Below are 14580 nucleotides of genomic sequence, written 5' to 3' on the forward strand. Positions count from 1 at the left end.
AGCGTTCCTGTTTCTTTAAATGAACACAGGACTTCATCTTCAGGTGGAGTCAGTTCTTGCTGGTTATAAATTTGCTGGGAGGAGGGAAAGCAGCTGTTTTGCTGGAATCTTTTAACACAAGCAGCACAGAATCATTATGGTAAGGCTATAACATTGTGTGTCCCCTTTTTCCCCCTTTTCCTCTCTCTTCTGCAAATTTCAAAGCTAGTTTGTGGCATTGATTTCCTCTAGGGTGTGTATGTGTGCTGGTTAGTTACTTTTGAACTGATAACTTTTCTGAGCAACTTATTGATGAGCAGTTTGGTGCCTTGGACTGGTCTGTGCTCCTTATAAGGTAAAAGCAAGGCAGCCTCCTGCAAAAGGATACTTGAGAGAGCGAGAGAGGGTCTTTCTCCCCCAACCCTTGGATTTATTCCTTCCCCATCCATTTCTTTTAGATGGCTTTCTTGCAAAGTTGCAGCTCTGGTTTCTGACAGCTGAGATCTTGGGTTTTCAGGGGCGAAAATGTGCTCTAAAATGCCATTTCCTTCCCCCAACTCCACCTCTTTGGGTCTCTTTTTTCCCTTTCCTGCCCTTTCGCCTACATTATTCCAGACTCCAAATAGGAACTCATGGAGGTGGGAGTTTACTGTACTTTTTCCCCCCTTCCCTATATAAGAGGAAACTGCCATATTGCCTTTGTCTACTGTAATCCCATGGGTTGATATGCTGAGAGAATTAGAAAAGCATTTGTTCTTGCCTCTTATTTTTTTTCAGGGGGGTAAATATTGCAGAAGTTTCAGGCCAGAAGGCGCTTAGCTGAAACTTCTGGGAAACTTTCCAGCCTTTTGCATTCATGCTAATGAACTTAATGAGTCTAATTATTGAAGGGGGTGGGCAGGGAAAAGTCCCAAAAGAATGTATTGCTCCCATGCAAAGCGCTTTCTAATACCCTGTTTCCCTTAAAATAAGACATCCCCAAAAAATAAGACCTAGTAGAGGTTTTGCTGAATTGCTAAATATAAGGCCTCCCCCGAAAGTAAGACCTAGCAAAGTTTTTGTTTGGAAGCATGCCCAACGAACAGAACACCAGAGCATGCAGGAATGGTAAATGTACATACCAGTTGTATATGGAAATAATGGTAATAACAAGAAATTTTTGACAGAAGTCACAGTTTGTCTGGTTTGGTTATATTGGTTTGTGATGACAACTACTGTACAGTATAGAATAAATGTTCATTTTTTTGTTCAACAATAAATGTGCATTCTTCTTCATGGAAAAATAAGACATCCCCTGAAAATAAGACCTAGAGCATCTTTGGGAGTAAAAAATAATATAAGACACTGTCTTATTTTCGGGGAAACACGGTATGATCGGGATCCGCTGATCCATTTGCTCACAGAAAGGCCTGGCAGTGAAATCTGTTTCTGAGACTGACTTTTTGAACTCTGTGCAAAATGTTGGATGCAAAGAGCCATTGTTCTCTTGTTATCAGCTTGAGTGTTTTGCATGGAAAGTCAGCCCGTGTTTTGTCTGTAGTCTGGCTAAAACTGGGCAGGAACGTTTTGTCTTTTCTGGTCATGACAGCTTTTTGGAGAGCTGGCGAATGGTGAGCTGGACAACTGTCCCAAGCAGGGAATCTTTGGCCATTCCAAAGTAGCTCCCCGCCCCGTCCATCTGACACAGAAATGCAATTGCAGAAATGCCAATCGTGCTGCTACAAGAAGCAGGTGGCACAGCACTTGGCAAGCGCTGGAGCGCATTGGGCAATGGACTGTGTCCTGGCCCTGTCATAAGGAATGTCTTCTTCTGGGTGGTGGAGGAAAACAAGGGTCAGAAGATGGACTGTACTTACTTACTTAGGCGATCCCTCGTAAGCCGAGGATGATGGTCCTCCGTTTCTGGTGTCTTGGTTATGGGTCCATAGGTGGCTGAAGAGACCTATTCTTGATACTCGCACTGAGTCACGCAGGAGAGAGGGAGATGGATTCTTTCATTCTCCTCCCATAGCCACCTGCTATGTATATATTTATCGTGTTAGAAGCAAATTGAGAATACTTACTTACTTAGGCGATCCCTCGTAGTTCAATGGATGGTCCTCCATTTCTGGTGTCTTGGGTGTGTCTGCAGGTGACCGAAAAGACCTATTCTTGATCCTCATGTTCTCCTGCAGCAAGGACATCGGTTTCCAAGTGGAAGGCGGTGCCAGTCAGGGTTGGCTTGACTTGCTTTCCTCTTGGCACGTTTCTCCCTCCATTTGTGCCTCTTCGAACTCCACAGCACTGCTGGTCACAGCTGACCTCCAGTTATTGGGAGACGGTGATCGGGCATTCGGACAACGTGGCATTCAGTCCAGCGGAGTTGATGGCATAGGACATTGCTTTAATACTGGTGGTCTTTGCTGCTTCTTCCAGCACGCTGGCATTAGTCCACGTGTCTTCCCAAGAGATTTGCAGGATTTTTCTGAGGCAACGCTGATGGAATCACTCCAGGATTTGAGTGTGATATCTGTAGACCGTCCATCTTTTGCAGGCCTATAACAGGGTTGGGAGGGGAATGGCTTTATAAACAAGCACCTTAGTATCTCTACAGATGTTCCGATCCTCAAACACTCTCTGCTTCATTCTGAGAAATTCTGCACTCGCAGAGCTCAGGCGGTGTTGCATTTCAGTGTCAATGTTGACTTTTGTGGAGAGGTGGCTGCCAAGGGAGCGGAAATGGACCATTCAAGCAATTGTCATATCAATTTGGGAATGGAGGGGAGAAGAGGCCAAAGGCTTCCTCTTCATCCTGGAGAGAAGGGACCAGTGGGTTCTGTCCTGGGCTCAGGACTATTCAACGTCTTAGAATCACAGAGTTGGAAGAGACCACGTGGGCCATCTAGTCAAACCCCATTGTGCCATGCAGGAAAAGCATAATTGAAGTATCCCTGAGAAATGGCCATCCAGCCACTGTTTAAAAGTTTCCAAGGAAGGAACTTGTATTACACTCTTGAGGCAGAGAGTTCCACGGTTAAACAGGTCTTACAGTCAGGAAGTTCTTCCTAATGTTCAGTGAAATCTCCTCTCCTATAATTTGAACCCATGGCTCCTAGTCCTGGTTTCAAAGCAGCAGAAAACAAGCCTGTTCCCCCTTCCTTATGACACCCTTTCACATATGTATAAATGGCTCCCGTGTCTCTTCTCAATCTTCTCTTCTGCAGGCTAAACATACCCAGTTCTTGAAGATGCTCCTCATAGGGATTATTCATGGTCTCCAGACCTTTGATCATTTAAGTCACCATCCTCTGGACACCTTTCAACTTAGAGTCAATATCTGTTTTAAACTGTGGTGGCCAGAATTGGACACGGTATTATTCCAGGTAAAGAGGTCTAACAAAAGAATACAAAGGTGGCATGACTTCCCTTGATCTAGACCAGTGGTTCTCATCCTCCCCAGATGTTTTGGCCTTCAACTCCCAGAAGTCCTAACAGTTGGTAAACTGGTTGGTATTTCTGGGAGTTGTAGGCTAAAACACCTGGGGACCCACATGTTGAGGACCACTGATCTGGACCCTAGACTCCTTTGGATGCAGCCCAAAATCCCATTGGCCTTTTTAGCTGCTGCATCACATTCTTGGCTCATGTTCAACTTGTTCTCTACGAAGACTCCATGATCTTTTTCACATGGGATTCTGTTGTCGAGCCAGGCATCATCCATCCTTTATCTGTGTATTTCATTTCTTCTGCCTAAGTCACAACATCTGCTTTGAACTGGGTTATCTGAGTCCACACGGCCATGTAATCCAGTTCAATGTGGATTTTATACAGTTGTGTGGAAAGGAGTCTTACATTTGTCCTTGTTGAAATTAATTTTTTTAGTTTTGCTCCAGCTCTTTCATCTGTTAAGATCATTTTGAATTACATTTGTCCTTGTTGAAATACTTTTTTATATATACTTTGGCCCCAGCTCTCATCTGTTGAGGTCATTTTTAATTCTGATCCTTTATTTTGGAGTATTCTCTCTCCCTCCCAAGGATGGTCAAAACATCAAAACATCCGGGCGTCCCCTGGGCAACGTCCTTGCAGATGGCCAGTTCTCTCACACCAGAAGCAACTCAGGTTGTTCCTGACACTGAAAAAAAAAATCTCTCCCTCCCAATTTGGTCTTGTCTGCAAACTTGATAAGGAGGCCCTCTAAACCTTCATCCAAGTCATCAATGAAGATGTTGAACAGATCTGGGCCCAGGACTGAACCCTCTTCATGGCACTGAAATAGTCGCTTCTTTCCAGGATGAAGAGGAGGAACCATTGGGGAGAAACACTCTTTGGGTTCGGTCGCTTAACCAATTATGGGTCCACCTAATCGTAGCCTTGACTAGCCCACATTCGACTAGCTTCGTTGCAGGGAAGTCATGTGGGACCTTATCAAAGATCTTCCTGAAATCAAGATCTGCTCCATCCACAGCATTCCTTGCATCTACCAAGCTTGTAACTCTATTAAAAAAGAGATCAGATGAGTCTGGCAGGACTTGCTTTAGAGAAATCCATGTTGACTTCGAGTAACCACAGCATTCCTTTCTAAGCGAGGACTTGGATGATGGAGGGTTGGAGTTGGCCCGTGCCTGATCTAGAGATCTTAGACCACAAGCTTTGGGTCAAAACCTTACCTGGAATAGCCTTGTGTCTAGTTCTGGGCAAAGCCATTTAAGAAGGAGATGATGGACACGTGGAGCGTGTCCAAAGAAAGGCAACCGAAATGGTCAACTATGAATCCATCTGAAGAGAGGCTTGGGGAGCTGAGGATGTCTAGCATGGAGAAGAGGAAGTTGAGATGGGACATGACAGCCATGTGTCAATATTTGAGGACGGGGCAAGCTTGCTTTCTTCTGCTCCAAAGACTAGGACACGGAGCAATGGATTCACATGGCAGGATGTTCTTCCTAATGTGAAGATGGATCTCATGGTGATAAGAGCTGTTCAATAGCAGGATAAACTGCTTCAGGGTTTGGTGGAGTCTTCTTCTCTGGAGGTTTTCAAACAGAGGTTGGATGGCCATCTGTCAGGGGGGCTTGGATTGTGTATTTCTGTATAGTAGGAGGTTGGACTGGATGGCCTTTTTGACCTTTTCCAACTCTAGGATTGTGTAGTTATGTGAATGCTATCATTAAACAGTTCTTTCTTTTGTGAGGAGCGGGCCTTTTGTAAGGCTAAAGGGTTCTTAATTAAACATTGCAATGAAGGTTGCTCATGAGGATATATAATATTGCTTGGGAAATCCAGAAACACAGTTGATGTCATGGTATTTATTTATTTACAATATTTATATTCCACCCTTCTCATCTCGAAGTGGACTCAGGGCGGATCACTATGGTACATATACATGGCAAACATTCAATGCCATTAGACATATGGCATGTATAGACACAGAGGCAATTTAACATTTTCCAACTTCTGGCTTCATGAAGGTATGCTCGATTCCAGCCACAGGGGAGCGGCTGCTTCATCGGCCACATGTGACACTGAGTCCTTGATGGAGTACTTCCTCATTCCTTTCCGCACACACTGCAAGAATTTTTTATGGTGTTGTAAATTAGTTAAATTAGCCTCCCCGCATAAAGTGGTATCTAAATTTCCTACTTGACAGATGCAACTGTCTTTCGAACTGCTTAGGTCAACAGCGAGCTAGGCTATTAAATGGTTGGGAGCTCAATCCGACCCAGGATACAGTGGACAGTATTCTACTGTCCTAGGCCAACACTGGCCAAATGTAAAGGAGGGCAGGGCTCCTATGTTTCTATAGGACTCTACAACTGCAGTAGTTAACAATATTCTCTCTGTGGAAGAAATCTGATGGAGGGAGTGACAAATGACCTCCTCATTCAAGCCCTGGCTCCACAATGACACCATGTTCAGTGTCAAGCAGCAAGACGTGTATTGGTTTTGAACATTGGATTCTGTGGTTCTGCAGAATAGGGTTCAAATCCCAACCCAGCCATGGAAACACACTGGGCGATCCTTGGCGAGTTACCCTCTCTCAGCCTCGAAAACAAACCTCCTCTGAATTAATAGCATTGGTTTCCCTCAATTGGAAACAACGTGGAAGCACATAACAACAAAGTAACAACTGTGTGATCTCTTTCACATTCCCCCAGCTATAGTATTTTGATTGCACTTGAAACACTATGGCTACATAGTGGCCCCTGCCCCAGTAACATGCTATGGTTATACAGTAGAGTCTCACTTATCCAAGCCTCGCTTATCCAAGCCTCTGGATAATCCAAGTCATTTTTGTAGTCAATGTTTTCAATACATCATGATATGTTGGTGCTAAATTCGTAAATACAGTAATTACAACATAACATTACTGCTAGTAATTAACTACTTTTTCTGTGAAATTTGTTGTCTAACATGATGTTTTGGTGCTTAATTTGTAAAATCATGACCTAATTTGATGTTTAATAGGCTTTTCCTTAATCCCTCCTTATTATCCAAGTTATTCGCTTATCCAAGCTTCTGCCGGCCCGTTTAGCTTGGATAAGTGAGACTCTACTGTAATACAGTATTGTGTGCAGGGCTGTAGCCAGAAAAAAATTTCGGGAGGGGTTTTGAAAATTTCGGGGGGGGGGGGGGTTGAATCCCTAGCACATACCCCTCCCCGCTACAAACCTGTCAATATCTGCTTGAGATAGTGCCTGGAGAGACTCTTAATGTTTTGCATCTCATAGACTTAGCATGGCGATTTGGTTAACCAGTTAAAATTCATGAGTAAACGAGATTTTTTTTATAACTTGAAAAATTTCGGGGGGGGGGGGGTTGAACCCCTAAACCCCCCCCCCTCACTACAGGCCTGATTTTGTGTGTGTGTGTGTGTGTGTGTGTGTGTGTATAATATTGTATATAATATACAATATAATTTACAATAATAAATAATTAATATATTGTATCTACATGTAACAGTGATAATATTATAATGTTACTTGTGTATGCAATATATATACATAATATATATTATAATGTAATGCAATCTATATATATAAAAGAGTGATGGCATCACGGCGACCCACAAAACAACAAAACTACAGGCCCCCCAACCTCGAAATTTGACAACACAACCCATCATCCACGCCTCTAGGTTGATACAACAAAAAGAAAAGAAAAATAAAGTCCTAATTAGAGAGAGAGGAATAATTGCTTTTATCCAATTGCTGCCAGTTAGAAGGCTAAGCTCCTCCAACTTGGTCTCCTAGCAACCCAATAAAAAATAGTAAAAAACACTAAAAAATAATACAATAAAATACTATAATAACAGAAAATAACTAAAAATACTACAAAAAATATAATAAATAAAAATATAACTTACAATAAAATTAATTTAAAAAATGCAAAGAACGTCAAATAAAAATTACACAACAATTTTTAACAGCAACGCGTGGCCGGGCACAGCTAGTACATTATACAATCATGGCCTTAGTTTGGGGACCCCTGCTGCAGTGTCTAGTTTGTTCTCCACTTTGGACTTTGTCAGATATCTTGCCATGTCCAAAGCATCCCAGTTGGTTTGGCTACTGTTAAGATGATGCTGTAGTCTAAAAAGCGAAGCTTTTCCAGGCTCGGTGTCTTGGAAACTTGGGAATCGATTCCCAAAATCAGTGCCTGCTCCACCGATGCTGCGTAGACAGCTGTTGCGTCCTTCCTCCTGAATCACATCTGCCAAAGAAGCGGGTAGTGGTGAGATGGACGCAAGAGGAGTCTCCTGCAGCCGCCTCTCGCTTGCATGCAAAAAGAAAAAGCCTCTTTCCAACTGTGCTTGTGTCACGGTTGTGGTATCTCAAATATGCCGGGCAATTTAATGGGGTTTCCACCTGTTCCCGAGGGGTCTCCTCTCGCCGAGAAATTCCGGGCTCCAAACCAAGGCTTTTCAATGACTCACTCCTCTCAAAGAAGAGGTGAATTGGAGATGTCGAAAGCAATAACTTCAGGACAGGTGAATGGCAGCGGGCCTTTTCGTGCAGCAGAATTAATCTGAATCATGAAAGTTGAAAGAAATCCCAGGAACATGTAGACCAAGCTCAATCTGCCGGGCAGGAAGACACCATCCAAACACTCCTGACAGATGGTTATTCCAGGTGAGGTCTGACCAAAGCAGAAGACTAGGACTTGGATTTGGTCTGGACACTAGGCTACTAGGGATGCAGCCTAATTACTGTATATACTGGAGGATACGCCTAGTTTTTCAGCCCTTTTTTAGGACTGAAAAAGCCCCCCTCGGCTTATACTTGAGTGAGGGTCCTAGTCGGCTTATACTCGAGTATATATGGTACATTTATTATTTTTCTCTATTTTTACTGATGATATTACATTTATTATGTTACTATTACATTTATTTTACTCTGTTTTTATTATTATTAATACATTTATTATTTCACTCTGATATTATTATTACATTTATCGTACTCTATTATTATTAAAAGGATACGTAAGAACATTTACATTGAAGAATATGAGAATAATGATCTAATCAGAGTTGAACAGCCTTAGTATCATCATTTTTATCAAAATTCATCTCTGCGTCAGTAATTCCTAATAGATAATATTCTGGTTTTATTGGAAATTTCTTATTTTGAATAATTTGTGTCTCTTCATGAATTGTTTTCCATTATTTTTTGGTTTTCTCCCAAGTCCACCAAATATGGTAGAAGGAGCCTTCATGTGCCTTGCATTTCCAGCATTTATTGTCATAATTTTTATACATCAATCCTAATTTTTTGGGGGTCATGAACTAGAGGTGGAACATTTTAAGCCAATTTTCTTTTAAGTCTGAAGTATAAGTGTATTTGTTTTTTGTTCCAAATTAGTTCCCATTCTGTGAATTTTATTGGGTGACTAATATTCCTAGCCCATTTGACCATACAATTCTTAATTTCTTCCATCTCCGTCGAGCATTCCAGTAGTATATTATAAATCTTTGAGATTGTCTTCTTTGTCAAAATGATTTTGTCCCATATGCTATCTGGTTCATTAAATCCAATTTGGCATATTGCTCTTTTATTTGTGCATATTGGAACCATGAGATACTATTAAATTTCTACTTTAACTCTTCTGTGGCTTTAGATCATATTTGCCATTTCTTTTTATCAAGAGTTTACCCAGCCCAATATATTTCTCTGGTTGGATTGTAATGATGAGATCCATAGTAGGCTGTTAGGAATTGTGGGAGTTGAAGTCCAAAACACCTGGAGGGACAAAGTTTGCCCATGCCTGTCCTAGGATCACATCTCTACAGAAGACTGTGCTGTGAACACATGTCCATAAGAACTGTATTTCTCCACATACTTTTGAGGGGAAGTGTTTACACCTGCTAAAGATCTGCCTGTCTCGCTTTCCTTTCCAGAGGGAGTGTCTGTCCATCCATATTGGCCAAGCCGGGGTCCAGATCGGGAATGCTTGCTGGGAGCTGTATTGCCTGGAACATGGGATCCAAGCGGATGGGACCATCCCGGGGAATCAAGTGGTGCAGAAGATCCTGCCCGAAGCCGAACAGGCAGATGCCTCCTTTGAAACGTTCTTCTGCGAGACTTCATCTGGGAAGCATGTCCCGAGGGCTGTGTTCATTGACCTGGAGCCAACTGTGATTGGTAATGTTGTTAACAGCAATTAGTTGCCGAAGCCAACTTGTTGAAATGGTTTGAGTGTTGGAGTAGGACTTTGGGAGCTAGGCTTCAAGTCCCCGTCCATCCATCTATCCAGCCATCCATCATCTATCCAGCTATCCATCCATCCATCCATCTACCCATCCATCCATCCATCCCTCTATCCACCCCTCTATCCATCCCTCCATCCATCCATCTATCCATCCATCCATCTATCCATCCATCCATGGTAGTGAAGGGACCTTAAGCCAGAAAATAGTAAACTTTTGCCTCTGTGGCTTTGCCTCTGCATATGCCCCTCCCTTCTTGTGAGCTGGTGCCTTTCTCCAGAAAGTTCCAAGACCAAAAGTCAGCTTGAAATCAACAAGTGAGGTCACAGGTACCTCTTATGCCAAAGTAGGTGTGGAAGGCCCTCAGCCATTGGTCAATTTTAGATAAGCCAAGATATATATTCTTTGTTAACTGCGACACACGTTGCAATCAGTTGCTGAATCCAACATGTTGAAATGGTTTTAGTGTTGGAGTAGGACTTTGTGAGCTAGGTTTCAAGTCCCCATCCATCTATTCATCCATGGTAGTGAAGGAACCTTAAGCCAGAAAATAGTAAACTTTTGCCTCTGTGGCTTTGCCTCTGCATATGCTCCTCTGTTCTTGTGAGCTGGTGCCTTTCTCCAGAAAGTTCCAAGACCAAATGTTAGTTTGAAATCAACAAGTGCAGTCACAGGTACCACTTATGCCAAAGTAGGTGTGGAAGGTGAGGAAGGCCCTCAGCCATTGGTCAGTTTTAGATAAGCTAAGATATGTATTCTTAACTGCGACACACGTTGCAATCAGTTGCTGAATCCAACATGTTGAAATGGTTTGAGTGTTGGAGTAGGACTTTATGAGCTAGGTTTCATGTCCCCATCCATCCATCCATCCATGGTAGTGAAGGGACCTTAAGCCAGAAAATAGTAAACTTTTGCCTCTGTGGCTTTGCCTCTGCATATGCCCCTCTGTTCTTGTGAGCTGGTACCTTTCTCCAGAAAGTTCCAAGACCAAAAGTCAGCTTGAAATCAACAAGTGCGGTCACAGGTACCACTTATGCCAAAGTAGGTGTGGAAGGTGAGGAAGACCCTCAGCCATTGGTCAATTTTAGATAAGCCAAGATATATATTCTTTGTTAACTGCGACACACGTTGCATGGTACAGACCTTTAGGGTGTGTACGACTGTTTGCCTTATCATAGCTGTGATAACAATAAACTTTGCTTTTTGCATCTCTCACGAGACTGACTTTTCTGCCTGGGCCAGGACCCATTGAAGGTAATTGTCTTACAGTAGTGGTTCTCAACCTGTGGGTCCCCAGATGTTTTGTCCTTCAACTCCAAGAATTCCAAACAACTGGTAAACCAGCTGGAATTTCTGGGAGTTGTAAGCCAAAATACCTGGAGACCCAAACGTTGAGAACCACTGATCCATGGAAACCTACTTTGAGCAAGTCAGCTCATTGTCATTAGAAAAAGACATGGAGGAGAAATCTAGAACTCTAGGAGAAAAACTATCACAAGTTCGGCTCTTTTCTTGGTCCCTGTTCCCAAAATGTTGAAAGCTAGAACTTCTAGAGCAGTGGTTTCCCAACTGTTGGCCATCCAGGTATTTTGGACTACATCTCCTACAACTTTTTGGCCAAGTTCACTGGGAGTTGAAGTCCAAAACACCTAAGTTTGAGAACCACTGTTATAGGGGAAAGGTTTGTTTTTAGATTGAACCTGGCTATGGGATTCTACCTTGCAACATTTTGGGAAGGACAGTCCAAAAAGAACAACCTTCCCAAAGCGCAGAGGGATTGCTAAGGCATATCGAACAATGCAAACTGTATTTCAGAAGAAGGCATTGGCAAAGCCACCTCTGAATATTCCTTGCCCAAGAAAAAGCTAGGAAGTTCATGGAGCCACCAAGTCTCCTCTCACTATTCTGTAAACACACCCGAACCCATTCTTCTTAGGACTAGAATCCCCGAGTTAATATGTTTTGTTTGGAGTGGTTGGATCTATTATGTTAGCAAGGGAACAAGTACTCTTAGTTGTATGAAATGTAAACATCAGTATATTTTTATTCTAGTTGAGATGCCCCTTTGTACCAGGTTGTATTTTCCTCTTGAGTTGTTCCATTTATATATATACTAGCTGTGCCCGGCCACGCGTTGCTGTGGCGAAGTCTGGTGGTATGGGAGATAAAGTATTGAGGAATTGGTGGTAGTGAAGGTCAAGGGTAAAGGTTTCCCTGACATTAAGCCCAGTCATGTCTGACTTTGGCGGTTGGTGCTCATCTCCATTTCTAAGCCGAAGAGCCGGCGTTGTCCATAGACTCCTCCAAGGTCATGTGGGATGACTGCATGGAGGGGCGTTACCCTCCCGCTGGAGCAGTACCTATTGATGCACTCACATTTGCATGTTTTTGAACTTCTGGGTTGGCAGAAGCTGGGGCTAACAGTGGGGGCTCTCTCCGCTCCCCCAATTCAAACCTGCGGCCTTTCGGTCCAGAAGTTCAGCAGCTCAGCACTTTAACACGCTGCGCCATCAGGGGATATTGTTTCCTAAAGGTTGTGAATATACAATATTTCTGATTGGTTTTTTTTGTCTGTTGGAGGCAAGTATGAATGCTGCAATTAGGCAAAATGATTAGGATGTAATGGCCTTGCAGCTTTAAAACCTGGCTGTTTCCTCCATGAGTGAATTTTTTGTTGGGAGGTGTTAGCTGGCCCTGATTGTTTCTTGTCTGGAATTCCCTTGTTTTCAGAGTGGCGTTGTTTGCTATATTTTATGTGCTTCTACTGTCTGTGGCCCTGAGAAAACAGAGGATTTTCAAGACTTTGATGATGGGAATCCTTTGTTGGGAGGTGTTAGCTGGCCCCGATTGTTTCCTGTGTGGAATTCCCCTGTTTATTTACTGTCCTGGTTTTAGAGATTATATTGTTCTGCATTATTCTATCCCAGTAATTATTTCATATTAAAGTAGAATCTCACTTATCCAAGATTCGCTTATACAATGTTCTGGATTATCCAACGCAGTCTGCCTTTTCATAATCAATGTTTTTGTAGTCAGTGTTTTAAATTCATTGTGATATTGTAGTGGTAAATTTGTAAATACAGTACAGTAGAGTCTCACTTATCCAACATAAACGGGCTGGCAGAACGTTGGATAAGCGAATATGTTGGATAATAAGGAGGGATTAAGGATAACCCTATTAAACATTAAATTAAGTTATGATTTTACAAATTAAGCACAAAACATCATGTTAGACAACAAATTTGGCAGAAAAAGTAGTTCAATACACAGTAATGCTATGTAGTAATTGCTGTATTTATGAATTTAGCACTAAAATATCAATGAAAGCATTGACTACAAAAATGCGTTGGATAATCCAGATCGTTGGATAAGCGAGTGTTGGATAAGTGAGACTCTACTGTAATTACTACATAGCATTACTGCGCATGGAACTACTTTTTCTGTCAAATTTGTTGTATAATATGATGTTTTGGTGCTTAATTTGTTTAATCGGCTTTTCCTGAATCCCTTCTTTTTATCCAACATATTCACTTATCCTGCCGGCCTGTTTATGTTGGATAAGTGAGAGTCTACTGTATATTGATAATCTTATATTATCTGTTTAAAAGTGGATTAGATGAGGCTCCTTCTTCACAGCTGTATAAAATGCACACTGAAGTGGATTACATGGCAGTGTGGAGTCAGGATAATCCAGTGCAAAGCAGATAATATAAGATTATAAATGGGTTATATAGCTGTGTGGAAGGGCCTTGAGTCTACACTGCCATATAATCCAGTGCAAATTAGATAATCTGTGGAAGAAGCCTAAATTAGGCCTAAATCTGCCTGTCCCCTAACTGAACCCTGGCTGTCCCTTTGCTGACAGGCTGGTTGCTAGGCGACCAAGTGGGCAGAGATTAGCCCCCTAAACTGGCAGCAATTGGATAAAAAACAATTATTGCTCTCCTTCTAATTAGGACTTTATTTTTCTTTTCTTTTTGTTGTATCAACCTTGAGGCATGGATGATGGGTTGTGTTGTCAAATTTTGAGGTTGGGGGGCCTGTACTTTTGTTGTTTTGTGAATTGCCGTGATGCCATCACTCTTTTATATATATAGACTAGCTGTGCCCGGCCACGCGTTGCTGTGGCAAAATATGGTGGTATGGGAAATAAAGTATTGAGGAACTGGTGGTAGTTAAGGTAAAGGGTAAACGTTTTCCCCTGACATTAAGTCCAGTCATGTCTGACTCAGAGTATTGGTGCTCATCTCCATTTCTAAGCCGAAGAGCCAGCGTTGTCCATAGACTCCTCCAAGGTCATGTGGGATGACTACATGGAGCGGCGTTACCTTCCCGCCAGAGCAGTACCTATTGATGCACTCACATTTGCATGTTTTTGAACTTCTGGGTTGGCAGAAGCTGGGGCTAACAGTGGGGGCTCTCTCCGCTCCCCCAATTCAAACCTGCAGCCTTTCGGTCCAGAAGTTCAGCAGCTCAGCACTTTAACATGCTGCGCCATCAGGGGATATTATTCCTTAAAGGTTGTGAATATACAATATTTCTGATTGGTTTTGTTTGTTTGTTGGAGGCAAGTATGAATGCTGCAATTAGGAAAAATGATTAGGATGTAATGGCCTTGCAGCTTTAAAGCCTGGCTGCTTCCTCCCTGAGTGAATTTTTTGTTGGGAGGTGTTAGCTGGCCCTGATTCTTTCCTGTCTGAAATTCCCTTGTTTTCAGAGTGGTGTTGTTTGCAATATTTTATGTGCGTCTACTGTCTGTGGCCCTGAGAAAACAGAGGATTTGCCAGACTTTGATGATGGGAATACTTTGTTGGGAGGTGTTAGCTGGCCCTGATTGTTTCCTGTCTGGAATTCCCTTGTTTTCAGAGTGGTGTTGTTTGCAATATTTTATGTGCTTCTACTGTCTGTGGCCCTGAGAA

The 14580-nt window shown here is 42.5% G+C and overlaps 1 protein-coding gene and 1 long non-coding RNA gene across 2 annotated transcripts in view; one reads left to right on the top strand and one right to left on the bottom strand.

The window, feature by feature from the left end:
• tubal3 (tubulin alpha like 3) overlaps positions 1 to 14580 on the top strand; it is a 20670-nt gene continuing 6090 nt past the window's right edge. Inside the window, exons 1-2 of the mRNA XM_008122639.3 lie at positions 1 to 139; positions 9353 to 9596. Of these exons, the coding sequence (XP_008120846.1) occupies positions 137 to 139; positions 9353 to 9596 (247 nt within the window). The 5' untranslated portion in view covers positions 1 to 136. The remainder of the gene's footprint in view (positions 140 to 9352; positions 9597 to 14580) is intronic.
• LOC134299684 (uncharacterized) overlaps positions 5245 to 14580 on the bottom strand; it is a 25134-nt gene continuing 15798 nt past the window's right edge. Inside the window, exon 2 of the long non-coding RNA XR_010006947.1 lies at positions 5245 to 5523. This is a non-coding gene — a long non-coding RNA (uncharacterized LOC134299684). The remainder of the gene's footprint in view (positions 5524 to 14580) is intronic.

The sequence above is a fragment of the Anolis carolinensis genome, chromosome 5 (genome assembly GCF_035594765.1).
Source record: "Anolis carolinensis isolate JA03-04 chromosome 5, rAnoCar3.1.pri, whole genome shotgun sequence".
In the NCBI taxonomy this organism is placed as follows: domain Eukaryota; kingdom Metazoa; phylum Chordata; class Lepidosauria; order Squamata; family Dactyloidae; genus Anolis; species Anolis carolinensis.